This window comes from Felis catus, chromosome X, assembly GCF_018350175.1.
Source record: "Felis catus isolate Fca126 chromosome X, F.catus_Fca126_mat1.0, whole genome shotgun sequence".
Taxonomy (NCBI): Eukaryota; Metazoa; Chordata; class Mammalia; order Carnivora; family Felidae; genus Felis; species Felis catus.
In genome coordinates this window covers 9517654-9545530 of record NC_058386.1, presented here as the reverse complement: position 1 = coordinate 9545530, position 27877 = coordinate 9517654, and the positions used below count along the sequence as shown (strand labels likewise).

The window sequence follows — 27877 nt, the reverse complement described above, 5'->3', positions numbered from 1 at the left end:
TGTTCTCTAGGCTAATTTTACGGCATCTTTTTGGTACCTTAAAATCGACATGGGCACACAGCGCCATTTGCAGATCCACTGACTTCTGTTCGACAGAGAAGTTATTTTGGACATACCTCGCATTCTGTGAAACAGAGTCGGATGCCAAGAAATTCTCATTTCTTATTCTCAGCGGAGGACATATGAGACGATGGTAGCTTAATTTTGGCCCAGCACACATGGCTTCCCACCTCCTTTCCTCCCTCCATTGGCTAATCCTCGAAGGGGTGGCGGGCTAGTCCACCACCCGTGCAACACCCAAGGGGGGACAGCAGAAATGTCATCGGTCTTTTGCCAGTCCCCCGGGGCAAGATCGCTGGGCAGGATCTCTGCTTCGCAGAACAGCCCCACACGTATAAAAAGTGTCTCTTTTGAATCAGGAAGATCTCGACGAACTGCATTAGACTTGAATCGACACACCTTAAACAGAATTGTGCTAGGCAGTCCTCCTGGTCTACCTAGGAGGTCGGTCCTTCCCAGGAGAAACACAACCACATTCCTCTTTCGTAAAGGCCATGGGCATTTTAAAATGGGATGTTTAGAGCAGAAGCAGAGTAGAACAGTTTCGAAGCAGCACCTTGTGAATGGGGTGAGTACATAATTATAGCGAATGACAAGTGAACGCATCTGTCTACAGCCACGCACTGACTGGCACCTGTGTAACTATTTGATTGCAACTAACAAGCCAAAAAACGCAGCACATCATCTGAGCAGCCACGGCAGAGCCCCAGCTTGGTTCTCAGCAGGGCTAGGGGAAGAGGCAGTAACGCATCGGCTGAGAAGCAGGCAGTCACCTCTGGGTCACTTGGCCTGCTGGGGAACAGGGGATAGAGTTGAGGGGTCCGGGTGGCCCAAGTTTAACATTTAAAAAACCCAGGTCATGACAGTTTCACTGTTCTGGGTAGGAAACGGTATAAAGTACACTGCACATATCTTTACTTGCCTTTTCCAGATGACTCAGGATTATCTTCATGAACGTCAATCATCCTACTGAGCTGTAAGTACCAGAATCTCTTCCGAAGAGCACTGAGGTGGGGGACGTTTAAGTGAGCCTTGCGTTTAGTGCCCTATGTGCTAGAATGTTCTAGTACATCCGGCTTCTTTTGCCTTCGGTTTAATTTCTGTTCTCCAGGGATTCTTGCCACTTTAATTTATGTCCCCATTCCCAACCTCTGGCATGCACCTGGCCTCTGTCTCTGTGCCATCTTCTACCTGTTTTCTTTTCCCACTCAACGTTTTAAAGACTACGGGAGCTTTGAAATATACAAGAAAATACTGAGACTAGTAAAACAAAACCAGTGTATCAACTACCTAGGCTGAACAAATGTTTCTTTTTTTTCTTTTCCCACCTTCTTTGTTTTTTATTTCTTAGGGCTCCAGAAGTCTTGGCCTTACACAGGTATGTCTAACCAAAGGGGGCACGTCTTTGGGGTTTTGTTGTTGTTTTTTGCCTCACTTTGGCACTTTCTCCCTTTTTTGTCAGGGGAGGTTACATTTAGGTTTACAATCTCTGAGTAGTTCTAATGTGAGATGCTTAAACTTCAGGTAAATGGGTTCTTACTGTTTAATGTGATTGTACTGGGAATCTAAGCGAGAGTAATGGGTAGCAGTTAGGGAAAAATACAAGAACATCTCCTAAAGTCAGACGAATAAATTCCCTTTGGGGCAAACTAGCGAAAGACTCTCATCTCTGGAAGCCTTGTTTTTTGAGAATTATAACCCAGAATTAGATATAGTCAGTCTGCAAAGGATACTTTTTTTTTAAAGTCTTATTGCCTTGAAATGAATTATTCCATTATAAGGAATATCCTATTTCAGAACACTCTAAGCACCAAATAAATGAGTGCATAAATGAGTAAATAAAGGACAAAGGGAAAAAAAATCTTTTTCATAGCAGAATGCCAATTAATCAATGAAGAAGAAATAATGGAATTAGAAAAATCATCATTTTAAAACCATTGCAGTAATAACGGATTCAGGCAAGACGCATGAATGAATACTGAAACTGGTGAGTGAAAGGGTATTAATTACTCTCCACAAATTACCTATTAATCACAAAAAAAGTAGTAACTTCTGGATGGATAAACTTGGAGAACGTTGCCTTAACCAAGAGTCAAAGTTAACCTCATCATGAAGGGGACAAACTGACATCATCATATGCCTCTGCCCAAATGACATACCCTCAACCTAATCAGGAGAGAAACATCAGAGGAACTCGAATTCCGAGATTTCTACAAAATAACTGGCCAGCACTCCTCAAAAGTGTCGAAGTCTTGAAAGTCAAAGAAAGAATGAGGAATGTTCTGGACTTAAGGAGATTAAAGTGACATGATACCGAGATGCAAAATGGGATCCTGGAGTGGATCCTGTTCTAGAAAAAAAAGAAAAAAAACTGACATAAAGGCCATTTTGGGGACAGCGGGAAGAATCTGGATATAGGTTGCACACGAGGACGGCAATGCATCGGTGTTACATTTCCTTATTTTGTTAATTGGACCATGATTATATAAGACAGTTTCCTCGTTATTAGAAAATACACACTGAGGTAGTTAGGGGTAAATGAACATGACTTGGTAAATGACATTCATTTACCAAATCAATGACCATGATTTGGTAAATGAACTTGTGTGTGTGTGTGTGCGTGTGTGTGTGTGTGTGTGCGTGTGTGTGTGTTGGGGCGCGGGACAGGGAGGTGAGCACGTGTTCATACTTATGAAATTATTTCCAAAGTGAAAGTGGCAAAACAGAGTCATCTCATGATGCACTGAGCGTGGGGTGGGGGCCAAAGAGAAAGAAGATTCCAAATGAAGGAATTTAGGGGAAAAAACCCCAAATTCAATTTATCCCCCAATATTCATGTAAAACATGCCCAAATTCTCACATACCTGAACGTAGAGATACTCGAATGCAACTGGATCTCTCCGTAAAAGGTCAATTGGATCCTTCGGGACAAAGCTAATGCGGAAAAGACACCTCATCTTATGGGAGCTGGGCCGCTGTGTCACCTAGAAGAGCAGACGGATCACAAGAATCCTTCAGTGCAGGCAAAGGCAACTTTGTTTGAACGCCAGAGAAGGAGGTGGTCGAAGGTCTTTTACTCTGTGTCATAGATACTCACTCCCCGAAAACTGCTCACACCCTGGGTCTTGCTCCCCAGAAGCAGACCCTGACATGAGGGTCTTACTAAAGAACTGCTCCCAGGAGAGGCCAGTAAGGGAGGGGGCGAAGCAGGTCAGGCAGGAGAGGACAGTAAACAAAGGCAATAACCCTCATCACGGAGCCACCGGACCACTGAAAAGTCCTTGGTTCCAGGCCGTCCCAGGGGGATGGGAGTTTCCTGATGTGGACGGAACGGGTGCCAGGGGTCTGAGGTTGGCCCTCTGAAGAAGACTGGAAAGTAGGAAGATGCAAGTTTGGGCCCGTGCGCCAATTCTGGAATCCACAAGTTTCCAAACTACCCCGCACTTTTTGGTATCACGACATTGTTCAAATCGTTCAAAGGAGCTTCAAATACTCCACAGGTTCTTCGGGGCTGAGGACCACGGACCGTTTTGTTTTTCCTTTTACCCAGCGCAGCATGCGCCGGCTACTAGCGGTTAGGTTTCATAATTCGTAATTCCTTTTGCAACAAAAGGGAATCGGCCGATGAATAGTAGGTGCTTAATAAACAGGTGAATGAGTGCATTGCCCTTGAATGTGTTTTCTATGGATCTGTATGCAGTTTCACGGACTTGTAACTACTTTTGTTTTTTAGAGGACAAATCTGGCAAAATAAAAGTGTTTCATGAACTGGAATTTAAAATTCGAAACAGGAACAGCAATAGCCTCATTGAACCCCATGTTGTGTGTGTGTGTGTGTGTGTGTGTGTGTGTGTGTGTGTGTGTGTATTCTTACAGTTTACATTGCTAATTTTGTTGAGTAGAAGAATTTCAATGGGAAAACACATACTCCTTTTAAAGGCATACTGAGAAGTAGAAACCCTGACCCAGCTTTCTGGCTGTGGGCAGGATCACAAAGCCAAGTGGACTCACGAGCCCATGGGCCGGGGGCTGCTCATCGCTGGCTGGTGGTCAAGCAAACCAGGAAGAAGAAAATACGGGCACCTAAGCGACCAGTAGTGTGGCTCGGGTCTGCTGTGAGGTTTTATGGGGATGTCCTAGGGTATTTTGTCTGAAGGTCTGTGCTGATGTTAGAAAGTCAGGTATCATTTATCTCCAGATCCTTTCATTACTGCTTAGAATCCATCTTTCCTGAATTTTCCACAAGCGACCTTGAGCCTCTTTTTATCGTCAGTAGGCTACACTAGTTTTGGGCAATAATGTAATGCAAAAAAAGTGCTTTAGACTCATTAGAAACAGCAGCCCATAAAAATAACAGTCCCTAAAACAAGAAAACAATTTCCTGGAAACGTACACATTTCTTCTACTTACTCTCACTTCCTACCATGCCTATAAATACTTTATTGATCTAGCTTTTCAAATGCAGTGATTTCAAAGGCATATAGCTGATTCGTTTCAGGATATTTAAATCCATAAGTTTTCTTTTCTAGGGAGCACACTTGAAGTTTTAACACTTTGCTTTTCGTTCTGGTAAACACAGCCACTTCTACAAAGAGAAGGGAAAAAATCAGTGTTGCAGGCTTTCTGCTTCCTTCTAACATTTTAACGGAAATTGAAAAACCCGGAGATCAGTCTGGAATGAGAAGTCATGGTTGCCTAGCTCCAGAAGACACGTTGAAAGAATCTTTGTCCTGCTAAACCAGCACGAAGCATAAAGGCTGTGCGGTAGACAGAAGTTCAGAGGGAGAGTGTATCTAGCAATATCAAAAGGTTGTGGGAAGTTTCACTAGACTCCTACTTACTGGCTGTCGGCCCATATCCCCTTGGCATTTATGACCACGAGCTGAAGGCTACTTCCTGCAAACACCGGTGACCACTGGCCGGCACCAGGCGACCCTGCGCGGCCAGGGAGCACCCGTCCTCGGAAGCAGCCCACACCACCACCAGCCGGAAGACGCCCCTGCCCCACTTCCCTCCCTCTCCCAGTGTTTCCGGATCTCTCCTCCCCATAAACCACGGGCACCCAAACCCTTGTCTTAAGTTCGGCTTCGGGAGGAACTCCGAGCCAAACAGTGATCTCGCCCATGTGGGATTCTGAATATCGGGGGTTGCTCCCCTGTAACAAAGCATAAAGTAAGTCATCGGTTTCCAAGGGAGTTTTGGCACAGGTTAAAACAAGAAACGATCATTAGAAGCGGTTTAAAGTATCTCCAGGTAGATTCAAACCTGAGAAAAATAGGTCAAGTGTAGATCGAGGGCTGTAAATGTACACAAACGACAGCTTTATAACTAATTCCCTGCACTGAGTTGGACTGAATCAAGAGACTTAGGCATGTCGTGGGACCCAACTTGCGGGGCACCAGCTTTTAATTATGCAGCAACCGCGAAGACTTAAATGCGACAACGCTTTCTGCTACCCCGTCCGTCTGGGGGGCACCTCCTGCTCCTCCTCCTGGTCTCCCCCTCCCTAAAGTTCCCTCCTCACTCACTGAGCTCTCCTCCGTAAGAGGAGTCGGCTGAGATCCCTTCTACCTCCGGCAAAGACTGCGTGTGCAGAATCACGAGAGAAAGGAGGGTGCCACGCTGAATTCAGCAGCCAAGCAGCCTGCCTGTCTCCCCAGAGAACAGATGGGGGTGGCCTGTTGGTGGCCAGGAACTGGGACGCACTGGTGGATCCAACACTGACAGTGAGCAGCACTGGAGTGGGCATTTCAAGCCTCCACAAACAGGCAAGTGTGCACCCAGAACTTAAGACAACTAACTAGGATTCTGGTTTAATTTAAATAATCTCAGAAGCCATTTCTTTTCAATGGTTTCGAGAGATGCATTGTCAAAGCAGGCGAACAAGTCCTTCCCATGACATAAAACATGATTCTGCGGAGCCACATTCCCAGTGAGTATGTGGCATCCACAGGACTCCTAAAACAGAATGCTACGGGCACCGGTGACAGTCGCAACAAAGTTTATTACAATGAGAGGCAAGGCCGACCGATCGGGACCAACACTCTTGATAAGAGTGTGGCTCCGAACAGCCGGGGTACAGAGTTTTTAAAGCTGATCACATCGTTTTATCGTTATCTGGGAACAGAACAGAGAAACAGTTCCCAGATGAGTTAGAAACAGTTGCCAGATGAGTCAGAAACAGTTATCGAATGAGGTGATTATTTTAGACTTTCTGCCGCTAAGTTGCAACCAGTGGATCTCCTTGACCTTGTCTCTGATGCTCTTTTTTTGAGCTTTTGTTTCCTTCATTGGTAAAGCCTGATTCACAAGAGTATGAAGTATGATTTACAAGAGTAAAAGCAAGGCTGTTATCTTTTGACCTTCAGTGTCAGAACAAAGTTGTTATTTTTCAAGCTAAGCGTTAGCCCTACACTACAATTTAACCCTTACAAGTACGTGCCGAGTCTTCAGCAACTCCGCACGTGACGCCGACTGACGGGCTACAGAAAAATGAACAAAACAGAGAAGCGTCACCTTGAGGTGTACAACCCATTGTGAATGCCAGAGCTTTCTTTAGTGGGGATCCCCAGGGCCTCAGTGAGTACATTGAAGGGAGGAGAGGACAGGGGAATTCTGGGGCCAGATGGCCTCGGCTCTCACCGGCAGGCATCATTTCTGTTCTCACCTGCGAGTGTGATGTCACACACCTGAGTTAGAGTCTCCTGTTCATGAAGCAACAGCAGCTTGGTTCCGGCCCCTTCCGTCCTCTGCTCCAGCATGAGGGAGAAGTGTTCGATGCCTTTGATGGAGAGCTTCTCTTGAAGAGTTAAGATGACATCCTTACAGAGGAAACATTGACAAGATGCTATCAAAACCGACACGGCTCTCTTGCAGAGTTTACCATGACCGAAAAGTGTTGCTCGAATAGCCTTCGGATCTGTAAGTTTTATACGATGCCTGGATCCTGAAGCTTGATATTCCTTTTTCCTGACCTCTCCCACCACCCTGGATCGTTATGGAGTTCAGAAACAGGGAGGCAACGGGGGGACTAGCTGGGGGAGGTGCTCGCTTGTCTTAACTTTGAAAGCTTATCAATAACTTGTGCAGTGGAGTGGGTTCGGTTCCCCTTCTTCTAGATGGGGGGGGGCAATTAAACCACCTTGGAAAGTGGTCTACCCCAGGGGTGGGCAGAATACCCCCTGTATGCCAAATCCGCTCCCCCCCCACCTGTTTGTATAAATAAAGCTTTATTGAAACACAGTCACACTCATTTGTTTACATAGTGTCGATGGCTGCTTTTGCCCCTTGCATCGGCAACCGAGATTGTATGGTCTGTGAAGCCTAAAATATTTGCTCCCTGGTCCTGTACAGAGAACGTTTGCTGACCCTTAGTCTACCCTTCTGTTCCGAGCATGCGGTAATGGTTGGAATGTGGGATCTGGAAAGAATCTGGTTTCCACACCCGGCTCGACTTCACGTTAGCTGTGCACCTCCGTGCAAGTTATCAAACTCGGAAGTGTCTTAATGCCCTTATCTATAACCCAGGGATGATGAGAATACCTTATATGTCAGAACAGATACAAGGACTGAATGAGTTCATACAGAGAACACATTTATTGTGGCACTGTTTGACAGAGGTAGGGCACTAGAACAATATACATATATTAGCTTTTATTCTGAATCTCTGGGGAGGGTAGAATGAACAAGCAATCCTTTAAAGGATTAAACCTTTAGGATCAGATCGGTGTCTTTGAAAATGAAAAAAAAAATGTGACTTATTTTTTTCATGATCTGAAAACTAGTAAATGAGCTCTCGTTTGAAATGAAATTAAAAAAAAAAAACCCATTACTTTTTTTTTTTTCCCATGTCCTCAAAAACTAAGTGATCTCTCGGGATAATTTACACGCCGTCACTAAAAACTCCAAAGAACAGTGCTTTTCATCCTAAGGCATTTTGGTTGTCACAATGGGATTGGAGAGGCTATTGACATTGAGGGATGTGGCTGAACATCTTACAGTGCACAGGACAGCCCCCACAATAAAGAATTCCCTGCTCCGGGGGCGCCTGAATGGCTCAGTCGGTTGAGCATCTGACTACGGCTTAGGTCACGATCTCAGGGTTCGTGGGTTCGAGCCCCGCGTCCGGCTCTGGGCTGACAGCTGGGAGCCTGGAGCCTGTTTCGGATTCTCTGTCTCCCTCTGTCTGCCCCTCCACTGCTTGCACTCTGTCTCTCACATTGTCTCAAAAATAAATAAACATTAAAAAAAAAAAAAAAAAGAATTCCCTGCTCCAAACAAAGTATCAACAATGCCAAGATGGAAAAACCCTGGAATGACATGGAGGTGTTTTTTTTTTTTTTTTTTGAAGTGATCTCTCTGAAATTTTGATTCTTCCCTATAGACCTTTCTCAGTTTCTTCAGACCCCTACAAAACAAAGATCCCCACACCCACTCACCACCCAAGAGTGGCATTCAACACAAATGCCTCGACTATACTGAATTTCATAAAAAGGTCCTCGGCTCCCTCATTTTTGTTCAAGGCCCAGAAAAGAATGAACAAGACCAGCCTTTGTGTGGCAACAAGCAGGTTGTAACATATTCTCCTGAATCACCCGAGAGGACACTGGAAAATCGATAGCAACAGCTTTTCTCCACCGCGATACTGTAGCAAGAACTTTGGCAAATTTTGTTAAACACCATCATCTCGTTCGCCGTGAACTCTGCACTGTTCCCTGTTTTCTCCTCGCCATCTGCCACCCTCGGGGAAGTCACCCTCAGTCTCGTGTGGGTTCCCGTAATACAGAGCCCGCAGGGAATTAACAACAGGGCTCTCCTTTAAATTTACGCGTATTTCTGTTAAGGAATGCATTCAAGTCTTTACGTGTATCTTCAGGTGGGGTGGCGGGGGTCAATGGGAAGGCGCTTTCCTGACCACTGGGTAGCAGAGAACAAGCTGGTAGAAAAGGATTAGTCCTGCCCGAAGAAAGGTCTGTCTCTTTGCTCCTGGCTCTTGGGAGGTAAACTGTAAGCCCTGGGAGCGTACTGCCTGCTAGAAGTGTCTTTAGCTGGTGGTCAGACAGATAGTAGATAGTCTATGTAAACGCCGTGATTGTTTTGTGAGAAAAAAAATCTGAGCAAAAGCCTGCCCACCTCTAGGCTAGCGGATCAATAGTGAGAGTAACACCTCACCGTACAAGGATCGTGAGTAGGAATAAAGGAAAAGGGCTGCTGTCAGTCATCGGTATTTAAAACGAGCAGCTTCGCACGGAGTTGACACTTGCCGTGGAAGGATTTTAAGGATGGCTTACACCCTCCGTCATCAATCTAGAACACGGTCTGCTCTATGACCCGCTAGATCGCCACCTATTCAAAGCAATTCCGAACAGGCCACCTGCTAGTGTCGTGGCAGTAAGAATGCACAGTGAGTGGGCCTTCGCAGAAATGCTGCCACTTACAAGGCCTATGCTGATTAATTTAAACGCCGAGAATGAGGGGTTGACTATTGATAGACGTTTTTATCACAGACTTGATGTTCTCTTGATACATTATTGTACAGATCATCACTAGGTTTTTTTTTTTTTTTTAAACCTCAATAAAACCTCTTTTATTGTGCCATTTGAAGAAAGCCTATTTTAGGCTGCTGGAGGCATTAGGGAACAATCAATTTCGGAACACACTTTTGTCCAATAAAAAATAGAATATGCACTTTTCTTCCCCAGGAAGGAAGCATGGAGGGAAAGAACCCATCTGCTTTGTTATAATACCCATTATGTAAAACTCACCTGTGGCTTTGCAATAATAGGACTGTTTTGCGCCTCTTCCTTTTCACCCCTTCTCCTGAGGAGCACGCCTCGTTTCTGCCTTTTTATGCATTATTTCCATGAAATTGGTGACAGCAATTAAAAGTAAATGTTATCTTTACATTATTCTCGCCCTCGTTTTTGCTGGACACCACAGTAACAGATACTCAATGAACGGCTAACGTCTTCATCCTCTCGGTGGCGGACATCGCTACGAAATCATACTGGCTTTGGGGCAGGGTGCCAAGCCTTCTTGGGGACAGCCACACTATTTTAATTAAACTGGAGTTGCATTAAAGTGACTAACCCTAGCGATCTGTCAGCGATAGCATGTTATATCATTTTGCAACACACACACACACACACACACACACACACACACACGCAGCGGAACCTTCTTAATTAAAGCTTCTGGTTTTGGTTTGTTTTTAAATATTCATACGCGCCCTTATTGGGAAGCCACCAAAGAAATCTCAGCAATAAACAGATAGTTCTGAGAGAAGGTGCTGTCACACGAGACCGTACCTGCCGGTGTCCAGGTGTAGAGTTTGGCGGGTCCGCTTACCTTTATGGAGGTGCTGCAGTCAAAGCGAAATGATTTGGTCTGCCCATTTTCCAGATATACTTTCAAAACATTTGGCATAAAAAGAAGTGAATTATCCTTAACAGTTTCCTGTTCAACAACAACAACAACAACAACAACAAAGAAGATCAAAGTAGAATTCTGTTCTTTGCAGAAACAGCACCTACCTACAATTTATTCTAATCACAACATAAAACACCACCACCACCAATTGAACTCTCTAAGGCTAAAAGGGGTCTCTCTGGTGATATCTGAGTTTAGTTGTTCAGAGGAAATCTCTTCCTTTCCAGCCACAAATAACTCAGTCGATTCAAATGAAAGAACGTTTTTCCATCAGAAAACAAATCAGATGAATTTCTTTTTTTTTCTTTTTTTCCTCAATCAAGGTTTCCCAGTAGAACACACGATGACAGACATGATGCCTTTGCAATTAAGCCACAATGCTTAGGACAACAACGCACAGACTTTAGCAGAGCAGGCTACCTAGGAAAGAACGAGGGCCAGCAATGATGACGTTTGATGCGATGCCCGTTGGAACTTGGCAGAAGTCATGGAAAGGGAGTACCGAGCATTCACAAGCTTTAAGTATAAAGTTATTTGATGAAATAATTTTTAACCCATTTAGGAATGTTCCTTAAACTCAAAGGGGACATATAAGGAATGAGGTAGTGTGTTAGAGATTAAAATACTAAGTCTAGGGGCACCTAGGGGGCTTAGTCGGTTAAGTGTCCGACTTTGGCTCGGGTCACGATCTCAAGGTTCACATGGGTTCGAGCCCTGCCTCGGGCTCTGTGTCGACAGCTCAGAGCCTGGAGCCTGCTTTAGATTCTGTGTCTCCCTCTCTCTCTGCCCCTCCCTCACTTGCACTCTGCTTCTCTCTCTCAAGAATAAACATTAAAAAATTAAAAAAAAAAACCTAAGTCTCTAACAAACATCATAACTTAAAAATAATTTAAAAACAGATGCTGGAGACATGACCAAAAGTAAACAGCAGAAACAGTCCTTTGAATTTTCTCTTTAATTGGAAATAGGGGGCGAGGGCAGGGGAAGAAGGAAGGCATGTTGGAGGAGTTCTGCCAATCCTTGGAGTGAACTGTGTTTCTCACATGTAGCTGGTCACGAAGTCATAGGAGTCAAGTGGAACTCGGCAATCCTGAAACCACATGTCCCTTGTTTACAGATGAAGAAACTGAAGACAAGATGTCCAGAGACTGGCTAATGTCCTACCGCGAATCCAATGGAACTCAGTCCCTGAGCATTTCCAGAAGAGGCTCCGTGGCTTTCGCTTCCTGTTCCTTTCTCTGAATTTCCTCCCTTTCCTTTCTCCTGTGGACTTCACACATGACTTTCCTACTACCCGATTCACTGAGTTGGTTTGCCTCCAACTCGACACGAAATAATACTCGATGACTCAGCAGAGCAAGAGCAGATGGAAAATGAAGATGGTCCCAAAGGTTGAGGAGCTGACCTGAGACTGAAGGTCCCTGCCACACACAGGCCTGTGATGAGGCAGAGGAGCCGCGGGTGATGACTGACCCCAAGAGCTGTCCTCACACACCAGCTACCTTGAATGGACCTGGTATATCCAGGGCAAAAATAGCCACAGAAGCTTCTAGTCTCCTATTCTCTCTAAAGACACATACACTGGGGCACCTGGATGGCTCAGTGGGTTGGGCGTCCGACTTCAGCTCAGGTCATGATCTCACATCTCATGAGTTCGAGCCCCACGTCGGGCACTTGCTGACAGCTCAGAGCCGGGATCCTGCTTCAGATTCTGTGTCTCCCTCTCTCTCTGCCCCTCCCCACACGTGCTCTCTCTTTCTCAGAAAGTAAATAAACATTAAAAGAAAATAGATGCATACACTGATGACCCAATCTCATGCTCGGAAGCTTGAGAAAAGATGGGGTAAGTTTCAGATGACCTTCTGTGATATCACAATTCCTCTGCGACTGGAACCTTCCGGCCTTAAACTGGGATAGTCTTGTGAGATGGTAATGGATGCTAAGTGCTTTCAGGAAGACAGGGATGCCCTGTGGTGAGCAGGACAGCGTGGGGTGAAAGGGGGCCGAGGGGATGGGCTGGGACGTGGCAACCGGGAAGACAAGACCACAGCTGAAATGCTCACAGGGCAGCGCAATGACAGCCCTAGGTCCCCCCTGCAAGCATCACATAGTTTCACAGATTGGCCAGCTGACTCCTGGACTCCCAAGTGGGGAAGGCACAGGTCAGCAAGTTCTGGAAAGACACTTGGACCGGGAGTGCCTAGCTCAGGATGTGCAAGCCTACATCTGCAAATCCAGATCCAGGACCACCCTCAGGGAAGAGTCTGTGACCCCTAACGAGCATGTCATGGATGAGATTTTATCCTTGTGACTCTGTTTAAACACTACCACCAGCAACAACAAAACCCGAACAGCCAAAGCTGGTATTTCAGAAGTCCAAAAACTATTAGTGCCTTAGATGACAGCTTTCGAAAAGCAAAAAACACTATGCTAGATTTTCTTGGGCAAAAAAGAATCGAAAATACAGCAACTTATTGATGTTGGCGCTATTCATTTTGAAGATCAATCATGTGCCTGAGTAATCATGATTTCTATTGAGACCCATTGACAGAGATCCGGGCAGTATTTCCTCACTTCTGGTTACATATATGAAACTTCCCCATTACTTTAACTTGTCTCCATTTTGATTAATTGAAAGGAAAGAGACATTTAATTTTGAGTAAGGAAAAACGTAGGGAAACCTTTCTCAAAATATATAAGGGGAGGATGCTTAGTTGGCAGAATGGGAAGAAGTAGGCGGAAGTTACAAAGAGGTGTATTTTACTGACTATGAGGCAACGCCAGTGATCTCAAATCAAACAAACTCCTTTGCAAAGTAGCGAGGTCTCTAACACTGGAATCATTCGAAGAAAACACTGGACTACTACGTATCGTGGATACACCAGAGGGAACATGTCAACAGCCCTGTGAAATCCAACAAAGACTTCTAAATTGATCATTCCAGAAGAGCGACTGGCCTTGCCTAGTAAAAGGCCCCTGTTTCAGCGACTCTCTCTGAGTCACAAGCAGACAACGGTCAACTCACCGACACTTGGCCATTGATGATGACCTCCTCGGAGAATCGCACTTTGACTGGATTGGACTTTAATCTTGCCTTTTTTGCAGCACTAATAAATGCTGATTTGGGAGACTAGAAACAAGAAAACATTTGACAGGATTATTGGTAACATAATGCAGACCTTGTACCAGTTGTTTTCTATCTTATCTTCTCAAAAATTGAAAACACGAATTACGGATGCAATCAAAACCCTGTCATGCGCATAAAGTAGTAAGTTTGACTTAGCAGACCAAACTGCAAATAGCACGTTCCATGTTCTTACTGAGCACATTTCCAAGGATCTTTCTATTTTTTGTTTTTTAAAATTTTTTTAAAAAGTTTATTTATGTTGAGAGACAGGGCGTGAGCAAGGGAGGGGTGGAGACAGAGAGAGAGAGAGAGAGAGAGAGAGAGAGAGAGAGAAGCCCAAGCAGGCTCCATGCTATCAGCACAGAGCCCAAGATGGGGCTCGGTCTCACGAACCGTGAGATCATGACCTGAGCCAAAATCAAGAGTCAGAAGCTTAACTGACTGAGCCACCTAGGTGCCCCTACAAAGATCTTTAAAAAAAATTTTTTAATGTTTATTTATTTTTGAGAGACAGAGAGACAGAACGCAAGCAGGGGAGGGGCACAGAGAGAGGGAGACACAGAATCCAAAGCAGGCTCCAGGCTCTGGACGCCAGCGCAGAGCCCAACACAGGGCTCGAACCCATGAACTGCGAGATCATGACCTAAGCCAAAGTCGAACGCTCAACCGACTGAGCCACCCAGGCGCCCCTCCAAGGATCTTTTTAAATGATGGCTGTGAAAGGACAGAAGCCTGGCTTTTTAAAAACATATTTATGTATGTATTTGGAAAAAGAGAGAGTGAGCACGAGCAGGGGAGGGACACAGAGAGAGAGGGAGAGAGAGAATCCTAAGCAGGCTCCGGGCTGTCAGCGTCCACCTTTGGCTCAGGTCATAATCTCAGGGCCATGAGACGGAGCACAGAGCCTGCTTGGGATTCTCTCTCCCCTCTCTCCCGCTCTCTCTCTCTCTTTCAAAATAAATAAACATTAAAAAAAAAGTCCTACTACAGAGCTAAAGGGATGTGACAGTGGTGTTCTCCTCAGTATCTCTGTAATTACAGGCCAAGTTTAGTAACGATTAACAAATCGTACAGCCGTGAGTTCATTTGCTGTCAATGTGCCATTTTTTAGCTGAAGGGAAAACATTATTCTCCCTTAATGGTTTTAAGCAGGAGATATTTACGTTGGCATAACGGGTTTAGCACAAGTGAAGCGGCTGTAAGAAAGCTACCCAGAACAGACACTACTAATTAGGCGAGGTGCTTCAACGATGAAGCAGCCGCTGCTCCAGCACTGGTTGGGAAGGAAGGGTCGCACACGTGTTCAACATGGCGGATGCTGAGGTGGATCCCTCTGTGCTGTAAATGTGCTGTTTGGCCAGATTTTTCTAAAATGGTCTACATCACTCCTTGCCTCAATAAAAAAGTACTTAACAGAACTTAGTTTGTCTTATGCATATCATTTGGTATATAATCTTAGAAGGGATTGATGTTTTCATGGAAGTGGTAAGGTGATTAGCCCCTAAAGTCAGTGGCCCCGTAGAGCAGAACTTGTCAAGCTGGGGGTGTTCCTCTCTTCTCTCTGTAGCTATAGCATGCCCATCTCTTATGGCCTCCTTGCTCCCATATTTATTTTCCATGCCCTAATGACAAACCTGGAAAACCAGCAAGGAGACTAGATAGCCAAGGTGGTTAGTCAAGTAAATACTATTCTATGTGTATTTGCAAGTCAACAGACTTGGGGATAAAAGTCCAGAATTCATACAAGTGCATTTTTCTTGTTGTGGACTTGTGACTATTCCATGCAATCAACATCCATTTGAAAAATTACTTTTTGACCATAACAACATAAGCTCTTCATGTCTGAAGGTGACTGAATTAGAGTCAACAAGATAATGGCTTATTCCACTGGCTGGAGTTATTTCTGGCACACGGGGTATGTAAACCAGGCAGGACTGTGGTTTTTACTCAGATCTCTTTTTGCGGCTCAAAAAAACATACAATGTACACCACTCAGAAACCCAAGGAATTAATTCTTAGCAACCTGTAGACCTGTGGGTGCTGATCACAAGCACTTCATATCCTGTGGTGGAAATGACAAGTAATTACCATCTAGAATAATCAGATTCTTTTGCTGTTAATTAATTTTGAGATCAGAAGGGCTCTAATCAGCCTCTGCACCTCTTTCCAAATTTGCTGTTGCTAAGGTGGCCAGAGTAGACGTATGGTGTGCTCCTGATGCTTTTAGTTGCTCTTAGAAGTCACGTGAACATTGTGTGAAAAAAAATCACATAAATAAGAGACATTTCTGAAACTGAAGCGTAAGGTCTTGAATTTGCAGTCCCTCTACGTCTACAGTACTATTGGCATAGTAGACACTGAGTAAATGTTTGGTGGGGTCTAACTAGCCACAGTCATCACGGGGTAACTTAGCTTGGAGTTCCCCCAAAGCAGAACCTGAGACAAGGAATCATGGGCAGGGAACAGTTATGGGAGGTGCTTCAAGGAAGCATGCATAGGCGAGCAGGAGAAAGGGAGACGGGGCAGAAGAGGAAGCCAATGAAGCATTCTGTAAGTCTGTCACCACCGTAAGCAACTGGGGCTTAACCCTGTTGGGAAACTCCAGGAACGAGGCAGACCACAGGCATCAGAGTTCTCATGTCCGAGGAGGAGACAGAGAGCTAGGGCATGTGTTCACCAGCTCCTGTCAGTCAGTGATGGAGTGGCTGCTCTTTTGGGAATGAGGACTCCTCAGCACCTCTGGCCTGCTGCACGGGCATCTGCCTGTGGCCAGAAAAAAAACCCACAGACAATCACCGGTCTCTCAGCTGGCAACTGGGCTGGCGTGCTCCACGTGACACATGCCAAGAAGATGTGGCCTGGGTGCTGATGCCATCTGATACACTGGGCCTCCTTTGGGTGCGCGGGACGGAGTGGAAGCAGGGCAGGAAGTGAGAAGCAGGCAAACAGATCTGTCTCCTCTTTGGCCTAGAAACAACCCAAGTTCATGGGAATCGTGGTAGCTCTAGGGCAACAGCACCGAGACCGACTTCTCTCAAGTCCCACTGAGCTGGGACTGTGTGAGGGGAGGTAATCGAGACTCTTCCAATAATCTCTGTCTCAGGCCGCGTCAGAACTAGGGAGTTCTGGAAGTTCTAGACTTGGGAACTGTGGAAGGCAGGGTCAAAGGAAAGCAGGAAGGATCTGGCCAAGAAAGCTCTCTAGTAAATGGAAACAGCGCAAGGAAAGGAGATGGTAGGTCAGAAGAAAACAAATAAAATCCCCAAGCAATCGGGAAATTCCTTTCCTAAAATGCCATCGTCATAGAATGGGGAAATACTACTAAACACAGACGAAGATTTATCCACGAGGGTGCTGTGTGCACAAGCAGAAGAGAAAACGATCGAAATCAGTATGAAGCGTTTGGTAATAGGGTGTCGGTTAAGTAAATCTTGGTTTAGTATAATGTTTTACAGCCATGTATATGGTGCTTAGAAGGAATTCTGGATGATATGGAAACATGCTTCTGATCCACTGACACTGGCTGCCTCCGGGGAAAAGATGTGTTCATACTTATTTTCTTGCGTCTGTGTCTCCTTCTGTACTTCCATCACGTCAAAATGGGGGGGGAAGGAGAGAACCGTCTACAATACTTTAAAAACGAGGCAGCAGCCTGTTAGGAATGACTTCTCCAAAAACTTCAGGAATTGTGAGACTCTTCTCCCGGGCCCGCTGGAGCGGGGCCTCAGGAAAGACTGATTTCCATGGCTGGGCTCGCTTTGGGTGCCCTGGGACCAAGTGCAGGGAGGCGAGAAGGGGTAAACATCAACTCTCTGTCTTGACTGGACCTTGTTATGCAGGGGAAATGCAACATAACAAAGGTTGGCCAGCAAGTGACAAAACAAATTAAAATGCTAATTTTCACTCTCCGCAATAAAGTAGACTTTATACACTTCCTTTCGGTCTGGTGGCTCATCTGTTTCAATAGGTCAATCCTGGCTGCTGAGAGAATGTTCAGCAAATACACGGATCCCATATGTTTCTGTATTTTAAAAAGCAACGCGCTGGTAGGGAAATCCAAACACAAAAATGTAAGTAACAACGTGTAGGCTCTTCTCCCGCCTTCTTTTCTCTCTGAGTCCAATCGATCTATTGAAATGACTTGGGGGTTCTACTCCTTCATTTCTGTTCCCACATTTCAGAGGAGAAAGCCACTTTGGGCCAGATCAGTAAGGGAAGACTCTAGGTGGGGCAGTGGTTCCCAAGTGGCGGCAATCCACCCCTCCCCCCCCCCCAAGGGACACTTGGCAATGTCTGGAGACATTTTTGGTTGTCACAACTTGGGGAGAGGGTGCTACGGGCATCTAGTGGGTAGAGGCCAGAGATACCGCTAAGTATCGTACAGTGCCCAGAATGGCAGCACAGAACGCAGAGATCTCCAGCCCCAGTGTCGGCAGTGGTGACGGTAAAGAACGCTGAGGTAGCATCGAGAGTTTGTGCGGAGGCTTGGAAGGTGAGAAGGGTCTGGCTAGGTCAAGGACGTGTTGGGCTGGAGGATGCGGTGGGCATTTCAGGAAGGAGGGCTGGTCAAGGCAAGTCAAAGGTGAGGATTCCCTCACAGCGGCCGGGCAGGGGGAGAGTGCTGCCGAAAGCAGGGGTGCAGCTATTGGCCAGCAAAGCAGGCAACACTTGCTCCTAAATGTTCACCTTCCATATGGCACAGTATCAACAGCCACCTGAACTCGTGGAAAGTTCCAGATCATCTATTACAGCAAGTTCCATGACCCACTGATAACAGTGAGTGTTCATATGAATAACCTGTGAGTATTCATGCACCCTCAACTGGCAAAAACAGCAAGCAAAGCCACAAGGCACAACCCCACACTTAAGTGGCAAAACCCTTGCTCTTTCTCCAGGTTTATGGCACGGCATGAAACATTACGTCACATTGCCAAAATAACCTGGTTTGCCATGAAACGGTTCTGATCTTGCTGTGTAATAGGTTATCAAGTGGGAAGAGAGAATTCAGGAAAGACCATATAAACTTGAAGTTCCACCAGGAAGTTACGGTTGGTCAGCCACTTGGTTATTGTAGACATTCCCATTGGCTTCACCTAACGTATTTGTCCACTGTGAAGAAATGAGAGAGCGTGGACAGATTTGAAGAGGGTGTGAGTGACAGTTTGGTTCACTTGGTAAACAATGTAAAAAGAGACTAGCGGTTTGGAAGGAATCAAAGAGAAGGGACTAAAAGTAACGGTCACTGGTAAACTAAGCTTTTATTACAAGTACTTATGTCCTGGATGGCACAGTTTGTTTACTTGGCTAATTGTTTACTTGGCTAATTCTATTCGTCATCTTATCAGAATCTTGAATACATATTTTTTTCGCGCCGACAATGCTTAGGCCGTGGTGTTTAGAAGGAAAATGCTGGAACATGGGAGATGAAGAGGTTGGTCAGGAGATGGAGTGTGGCAAAGAGCAGAGCCCCCAACTGCATGGGGAAGAAAACACAAGCGTAAACAGGTGGGAATCTTTGCCAATCCTCACAAAGGCCACACAAGGTAGCGATGGTCAACGTTTGGGGGAAAATCTGCAGGAATTTGCTAGGGTATTTTTTAGCTCAACTGCCAATGTATGGGATTCACAAGCAACAGCAAATCTATAGAAATAGAAAGTCAGTTAGTCGTTGCCTGGGACTAAGGGTGGGGAGGAAGCAGTCACTGTAAATGGGAACGAGAGATCTCACTGGCTGAAGGAATTGTTCTCAAACTGCCTTGTGGTGATGGCTGCATACCTCAGTAAATTTGCTAAAGATCATTGAATTGTACACTTAAAATGGGTGGATTTCAGGATACACAAATCATACCACGATAACGTTGTTATAAAAAAAAATCATGGCAAATGAAGGCAGTAAGACTTTAATTGCTCCCCACCTTCCTGACCGAGGCTGCTGAAATCACATTCTGACAGCCGTATTTCCTCTGACAACCACCCTTAAAGGGGAGTCTCCCTGAAATATGTACCACATTATTTAGAAGAGGATATGAAAAAGGATGGTGCTAGAATGTCCTACAATTAAATATTCCCATTACATTTGTGATTCTTAAGCTGGTAACACACAAGAAAGTGTGTTCCTTTCCTTTCTCTCCAATGAGTGGGTTTGCTATCACGGTGCATAAAATACAAGCACTGAAGATTTCTGAACTCGAACTGTAAACGCATGCGGTTTTTCTCTGCTGTTACTCAACGTCATGGTTTCACTGGGACTGGGACGAGGAGATGGAATCCTGGGGTCATACAGTGGCACTTTTACTCACAGGACACTTACAGGGTAAGGCTGAATGACAGTGAGGAGGATTGATTCTTTGCAGCTTCTGAAAGAGAAGAGAAACAAACATATTTATGAAATGCACAGAGGCCGGACTCTTAACAGTGACAGCGTCCTTTTGAAATGAAACGTGTGAGATATTGGCGAACGTTTCTTGGGCTCCCAGGCAGCGTAAATCAAAAAGCTCAAAAGTGGGCTTTCAGACCGTGGAGAAAACCAAAGTCAAGTGCTCAGCCAGTGTAACAAACAGCCTGATGGAAAGCTTCCCGTGTGGTTTATGCTGAGCAGCAGGACCTTCAAATAACACTCGCCGAGGGAAGGGCTGTTTTAGGAGCCTCATCTCAATCAGTCTCTGCACTTTCCCCGGCTCTCAAAATTGAGTCTCGCCATTTCATTTTAATTTTCTAGAAAAGGAATCCATTTTTAAAAATTCGTAACAGCGCTATCTTCTCAGGGCCACCGTCATGAAAGAAAACGGTCAGTGTAGGTTGCTTGTGTGCAAACAGCACCCCGGCAAACATCACATCCCCATACTGTGTGGCTCACAAAGTCCATGGTAACAACGCCCAGGACATTGGGCTGACACGTATTCAGATGGGCACTTTTTTGGGAGATCTTGTTCATGAGGGGGAACACGTTGAACAATAACTCAATCCCAGCAAAGAACTCAACCCCTCAGGGAATAGTTTTCCTTCCTTCCTTCCCTTTTTAATCTGAGTAGGAGAAAGGTCAGTTGCCACTTTGTTGAGGAGACGCTGACTTTTCCTACGTTAGGTTTTCATTAATTACCTGCTTTTGTGATTTACTGTCCGAATGGGTAAAGTAAAGGGGATCTGTTGCAAGGCTGTTCCCCAGAAGAAGCCACTGCAAATCGTATTTCTGGCAATAACTGCATGGTGGCTAAATGTGCCCGCATCAGGCTGGGTTGGACCAGGTTCTACTAACTGGACCACGGCGGCGGGGTGGGAGGGGCGGTGGGGCGGGCGGTGTAGGGAGTGAGGTAGGGAATACGGTGGGGGAGGAGAGGAATCAATGGAGCAGAGAAAGGAGGAACACAACTCAAGAAACTCAAAGTATCAGAGATTAGGATGATGGTCATGGTGGCAGGGTGGGGACGGCACACAGTTGACTGTGGCCCACATGCTCCCATGAGTTCCCAGTTGCCAAGGGTTGGCAGAAAGCTCCAGCAGCTCAAGTAGGCAGCCAGCATTTTCATTAGAGGCCTAGAGCAACAGTATAACGAAGCAGAATTGAGTGGCTAAGATGAACGACCATGCATTTTGCTGCTGGGTGTGCGGACACATGTGGTGGTTGAGGGGAGCAGTCTGGCATCATCAGGCAAACTTCAGTATCACATGCACCATGACTCAGCCATTCCATTCTGGCTTATATCACAGAGAAAGTCTGCCGTTAGCCTTTAGGGACTGCGTGGAGATGCGTACCACAGAATGATCCAGCAAGAGGAGGCAGAAGCTTAGATGTGCCTGGTAACTACTAGGATGGGGCTTCAAGCGTAGTGTAAGAAACCAGATGAGATAGATAACGTAATACCATTCGCAAAAGCTCAAAACACGTGTGCACAAAACAGCAGCACACATCTGGAAGAATGCAGTAAGAAAGGACGGGGTGCGCACTCAACATGTTGGAATAGTTTTTCTCGCGGGGGGGATAGGAGTGGGCGTGAATCTAAACAAGTAAAATCAGAGGAGAGGGCCATGGCGTGGGTCTACGATGACGATCCTTTATACCATGAAGTGATGAGTTTGATTAATTTGACTCTCTGCACGTATGGCTTAATTAAAAAACTCACAATCTGAAAGTGGATGAAGAAATTTGGGGTAGACACAGGTCAGCAAACTTACAAACTGCTTAAGGAGAGGCGGCTCCCAGAAACCTCTGATGTAATCCCTAATTTGCTCACCAGGACAAGGGACAGCCAGCCTCCCCACTCTTTGGGGCTGTTCCACTGCAAACAACTACCACTCACTCAGTGGATGTAACACAATGGCACAGCCCACACTGATTCCACCCAGGCCTCTGCACACGAGGAGCACATAGGCAGAAAGCAACACAAACAGGAACAAAGGGACCTCTGGCGTTTGTGCATGTGCCACGGCAGTGGGCCTTTTCTGCCCCATTCTGCTCCCAGGGCCCTCAGTAGCAGGCACTGGGTCCCGGGGTTTCATGCTCTGGGCACAGCTGATCGGACACGGGGGTTGGAATGAGCCAATCAGATTTCCTTCTCTGCAGAATCAGAAGCAGCACAGAGGGTTGGGAGCTGAGTCCCAGGCACGGCTGAATAAGACTCACCATTCTGTTAGAAATCAAATAAGATGGAAAAAAAAAATCTCAATATAACTATCATCAGTTGTGCGAATAGGCTTTTATCTCTGTTTTCTCTCATCTACAAGTACTTAATTATCACCTGCCAGACGTGAAGAATGAACTCCATAGTGCTGCGGGTCCCTTAGGATTCCTAACTCAATCCCAGGAGGGGGGAAAAACCGGAAGCCATATGTGTTCATATGTTATAGGATGCTAGGACGACTGAGGCAGATTCAGCCGAGGCCTCATGCCAGCAGACACCAATCACCCTTGCATGTTAGAGCAAGGTGCTACAGGGCTTTCAAAGGAGGCACTGAAAACCAGAGTTCGGGACCCTTAACCCCTTATGCACCTCGGAGCCTGACTCATCACTCAATTAAAAACAACAACAACAACAACAACAAAAGGCGACTGGGGAAGGCTGGCGGAAGCAACACACGCCCAAAGAACAGACGCTACATTTGGGAAATTACTCCCTTTCCACGGAGGCAGGCCCAAAGTGTGCAATTCCTGGCACCAATAGGTGGGAGATGCAGTAGAAATGGTACCCTGGAGTCATTTAACAAAGGCGTCTTGCCCAACTGAGCCTCTCTACAGGTGAGAGAGCCTTAGTAGAAACATACAGAAGCTGGGGAGAAAGAGTCAACTTTCATTAAACGCCATGGATAGAGGAAACCAATGCCAGGTTACACGGGTGCCAACCAAGGGAGAACTTTCTGGCTTTTTAACTCACTGTCCTGGTTCCATGTTAATGTGGAAGGAGCCAAAGCTAGAGAAGAAGGTTAGGGGATGCCCCTTAACCCACCGTAGGCTTCCCAGGTGGAGAATAAGGGGTAAGGAAGGCATCTCGTGGAGTTGGGAGTTTGGACTATGACATGACAATTACACGTTGAAATCACAGATTACAAGTTGTCGTGATTCCAAGTATACGAGTGACTGGAGAGTTTTTCTAAACCTGCTAAATCCACATATGGGGCCTGCCTGGGAGTTTATTGAAGGCCAAGGAAGTGCTGGCCCTGAAGAGCTGTCATGGATGGGCAGCAGGGAAGAAGAACACAAGTGCGATAGGATTCTACCCTCTGAGGGCTGCGTGCTACACTCATCTCTCATTTCTCGTTCCTTAAACTAACTTGAACAGATCATATTCTTGGAGTCCAAACAATCCTTGACTAAGACAGTGAGTGCTCAGGGCTCTCAGAAGAAACAATAAAGGTAAACACAAGAGTGAGGATAGATGGGCACACGAGGCTGTGGGGAAAATGCTAATTTCCTCTAGAGCAATGCCCAGTGGCACTGTATTTATTTGTTCCCTTCTGGAAAGGGAAGCAGATAGTCCCAGCTCCAGTGCAGTCTGCTAGGAGTGGGTAAGTGCCTGGAGAAGGACACCTGGTATGTGGCTCAGACACTAAGAAAATCAGCACAGACACTGTATTAGCTTCCCATTGCTGCTGTAATAAATTGCCACCAACTTAGTGGCTTAAAACAACACAAATTTATTACATTACAAAGAAAGGAAGTCAAACGTCTGAAATAGGGTCTCTCTAGGCTAAAATCAGGGTGTCAGCAGGGCTGCACTCATTCTGGAACCTTTTCCAGCTTCTAGAGCCTTCCTGTATTCCTCGGTTCGTGGCCCCTTCAAAACCAGCAGTGTAGCATCTTCACATTTCTCCCTGGATCTTTCCTGCCTTCCTCTTTCCATTATAAAGACCCTTCTGATTACATTGGGTCCACCCAGACAGTCCAGGATAATCACCCCATTCTTAACGGAATCACATATAGAGTCACAGGCTCTGGGGATTAGGATGTGGACATCTTTGCGGGTGGGAACATTATTCTGTGCTACCACAGATGCTAGCTTTATTACTGATCTAGTGCTACATAACAGATTACCACAAACTTAGCGGCTTAAAACGACACACATTTATTATCTCACAGTTTTTAGGAGGCAGAAATACGAGCATGGCTTCACTTGGTTATCTTTTACAATTTCTCTCATGAGACTGCCATCAAAGTGTTGTCCAGGGCTGAGGTCTCATCTGAAATCTCGACTGGGAAGGATCCACTTCCAAGCACACATCTGTGGTTTTTGGCAGAATTAAATTCCTTTTTGAGCTGTTGTACCAAGGACCTCCGTTCCTTGCTTGTGGTTGGACAGAGGTCACTCTTAGTGTCTTGCCACATGGGTGTCCCCAACATGGCAACTTGCTTCATCATAACCAGCAAACTCTCCTTTGGAAGATTGGAAGTTACAGTCTTCTGTAACATAATCACAGAAATGACATCCCATCACCTTTGCCACATTCTGTTGGTGAGAAGCACATCAAAAGCCCCACCCAGATGAAAAGACAGGGGACTACACAAAGGTATGAATAGCCAGAAGCAAGGATTATTGGGGGCCATGTTAGATTCTGTTTGACACACTAACAGAAGGATTCATAGCCAAGTAAACTGTAAGTACCTTGAAAGTGGTCTCCACCCATGAAGTCACCTCACATGAGACTTTTTTTTTTCTTTTGGTCAGCGACATCAGGGAAAAGCATTTTTCAGTATGTTAATTTGAAAATGGGAGGGGCACCTCAGTGGCTCAGTCAGTTGAGTGGCTGGACCTTGCCTCAGACCATGATCTCGGCAGTTCCTGAGTTTGAGCCCCACATCTGGCTTGCTGCTGTCAGCCTGCCAGCAGAAAGCCCACTTAGGATTCTGTGTCCCCCTGTCTCTGCCCTTCCCCCACTGGAGCTTTCCCCCAAAGAAATAAATATAAAAAAATAAATAAAAATGGGAAACATGTTTCAAAATATGTACGTTATATTGAGGGCATTTCAAGTTTTTGTGCCTATAGTAATTCTCTGCAAAGTGCTTGAAACATAACCTAGATTGATTTTCATTTTACCAATGAATGAGTAAATGAAGTTATCTGAATTGAAATAAAACATTCCAGTATGTTATTTTATTTTTTTTATAATTTGTTTAATGTTTATTTATTTTTGAGAGAGAGAGGGAGAGAGAGAGAGAGAGTGAGCAAGCATGAGCAGGGAGGGGCAGAGAGAGAGGGAGACACAGAATCGGAAGCAGGCTCCAGGCTCCGAGCCATCAGCCCAGAGCCCGACGCGGGGCTCGAACTCACGGACCGCGAGATCGTGACCTGGCTGAAGTCGGACGCTTAACCGACTGCGCCACCCAGGCGCCCCTGCTTCTCTTATCTTTAATTATTTCATTATGACCTGCCAGACAAGAAGAATTAACTTCATGATGTTTTGGATCTCTGAGAATTCCTAACCCTTAGATCCTGGACAGGGGAGAGGGACGGGGGTGGTGAGTGGGAAATAGATCTAAGCCATTTAAAAAATCACTTCAACAGAGAGATTAGAACTGAGAATGGAACAGGCACCGGGGTGGCTCAGTCAGTTGCGTGTCTGACTTCGGCTCAGGCCATGGTCTCATGGCTCATGAGTTCATGAGCTCACGGCTTGTAAGTTTGAGCCCCACATTGGGCTCTGTGTCTAGAGTCGGCTTCGGATTCTGTGTCTCCTCTCTCTCTGCCCCTCCTCTGCTGGCACTCTGCCTCTCTCAGAATAAATAAACATTTAAAAAAATTAAAAAAAAAAAGAAATGAGAATGGGAGGTACTCCATTCAAGTAAGCAGATAACTTCTTTTTATGAAGGCCTAAAACAGCCAGGGACATTAAAAAATAGAGTTCGGGGCATGCTTAGAGAAGTGTTATTTCATAATAAATCAGAAGTGAATTTTCCACTTTTGAAGAACACGTTCAAGACTGTAGTACCAAGAGTTTTGAAATTGTTGAGTTTGTTCAAAACACCACCTTAATCCCTGCATCACAGTGTTGACCTGCAGAAGAAAATATAACTACTGCTATCAAATTTGCCTTCAATTCTGCCACAAAAATCTCTTCGTACCCCTTTGTGATGGAGTTGCTTGAAACACGCTCGGGACATCCAGCATCAGTGTTTGCACATCGTGCTTTGGCAACACATCCCATTGTTAGCAGTCAGTTACTCTCGATTTCTCCCTCTCTCCAGGCCTGGCAACCATTAGCCTACTTTCTTTTTTCTTAGTGCTGCCTCTCTCACTTCCTATTTACATGAACTTAATATCGCAATATATAATCATATCGGCACGCGCTATTGTATATTTCCTTCTACACCAACTAAATAGGTCCCTTGAACAACTCAGAGATCGGTACATATGTACATATGTGAAGAGCATTGAGATTTCCTCAGAGATTGGGAAAACCAAACCAAAACAAACCAAAATAACTATTATATAGGAAAATACTGTATGTCAAAATTCAAGAGTCTTGCTTTATTTTTTTTTTTTAATTTTTTTTCCCAACGTTTATTTATTTTTGGGACAGAGAGAGACAGAGCATGAACGGGGGAGGGGCAGAGAGAGAGGGAGACACAGAATCGGAAACAGGCTCCAGGCTCTGAGCCATCAGCCCAGAGCCCGACGCGGGGCTCGAACTCACGGACCGTGAGATCGTGACCTGGCTGAAGTTGGACGCTCAACCTACTGCGCCACCCAGGCGCCCCAAGAGTCTTGCTTTAAAAAAAGAAAAAAAAAGCCCAAATAAGTTAACTATAAGGTTTTAAAGTTCAAAGTGAAGTAAAGACTCAATCCACAGAGGCTGAAAGGTTAGGCTTCTGAAAGGCAAAATGAAGAGGAAATTTAGGGCTATATATGAAAGGATTTTTTAAACTGTAAAATGACATTCTAACATAATTCAAAAGATTGATGGGCGGTATTTTTATTTGGCAAGAGAGGTGGTAAGGCACAGAGAAGGGGCATTTGAACTCTCCCTACTAAGGTAAACACACGCACACATCATATTCTTTCTTCTTTTCGCACTTCAGAGTTCTTCAAAGAGATCAGCAAAATATTCTTTTCTGCAAGCTAGTGTGTGCGCCTCAGCCCTCACACTCTGCTGCCGGACAGCAACTGATGATGGAAATAAGAAATAATGAAACGAACAGCATTTCTGCAGTGACTCTGTGCTCAGAAGAGCCCTTCTGCAATCCTAGGGTATCGGTATCGCTGTGGCTTCCTTTCTATTTTTTCTTCTTATCTGAACCAGGAGATGTGGAAAGAACATTAAGATTGTTATGAGCTGATAAGCAGCCATAACATAGTCTGCCTGGTCACTCGCTGACAAAGCTGGAAGAAATAACGCTGCCCTTCACTTTTAGAGAAGTTGTCACAGGACTACTTGGAATGGAGGTTTAATGCTTCATCTAGTTGACCTTTCCGACGCCCTGAACAGAGACTCTGATTATGCATTGCATCCATTCCTAACATGTGCTGAAGCCATTAGCTGGAGAGAACGGAAGCAGCTAGCAAATGACTAAGCACTCAAACCAGATCAACACATTAAGGCTAAGGGTGATCCGTCGTGGACTTTGGGAAACATTAACACTCTACAGGTTGTTGCTGCATGGAGCCTTTACTTTGATAAATGCAAAGAAGAATGAGACTATTTGTTACTTCTCAGTTTTGTTCAGGGGATGCTGACAAAGAAAATGCGCATAATGAAGCCACTCTAGTCATCAGGGCCACAAAGACAGAAGAGATAGACCAGAGAATCCACTTGTTCAGTAGCACTGGCTGGGCT

The 27877-nt window shown here is 45.4% G+C and overlaps 1 protein-coding gene across 5 annotated transcripts in view; it reads right to left on the bottom strand.

The window, feature by feature from the left end:
* Positions 1 to 27877, bottom strand: part of FRMPD4 (FERM and PDZ domain containing 4) — an 852065-nt gene that overhangs the window by 23640 nt on the left and 800548 nt on the right. For all 5 annotated transcript variants that reach the window (XM_019823548.3, XM_045051004.1, XM_019823549.3 and 2 more), the window contains 5 exons: positions 19926 to 19971; positions 13514 to 13618; positions 10408 to 10515; positions 6750 to 6881; positions 2925 to 3044 (listed from right to left, as the gene is read on the bottom strand). In XM_019823548.3, the coding sequence (XP_019679107.1) occupies positions 2925 to 3044; positions 6750 to 6881; positions 10408 to 10515; positions 13514 to 13618; positions 19926 to 19971 (511 nt within the window). The remainder of the gene's footprint in view (positions 1 to 2924; positions 3045 to 6749; positions 6882 to 10407; positions 10516 to 13513; positions 13619 to 19925; positions 19972 to 27877) is intronic.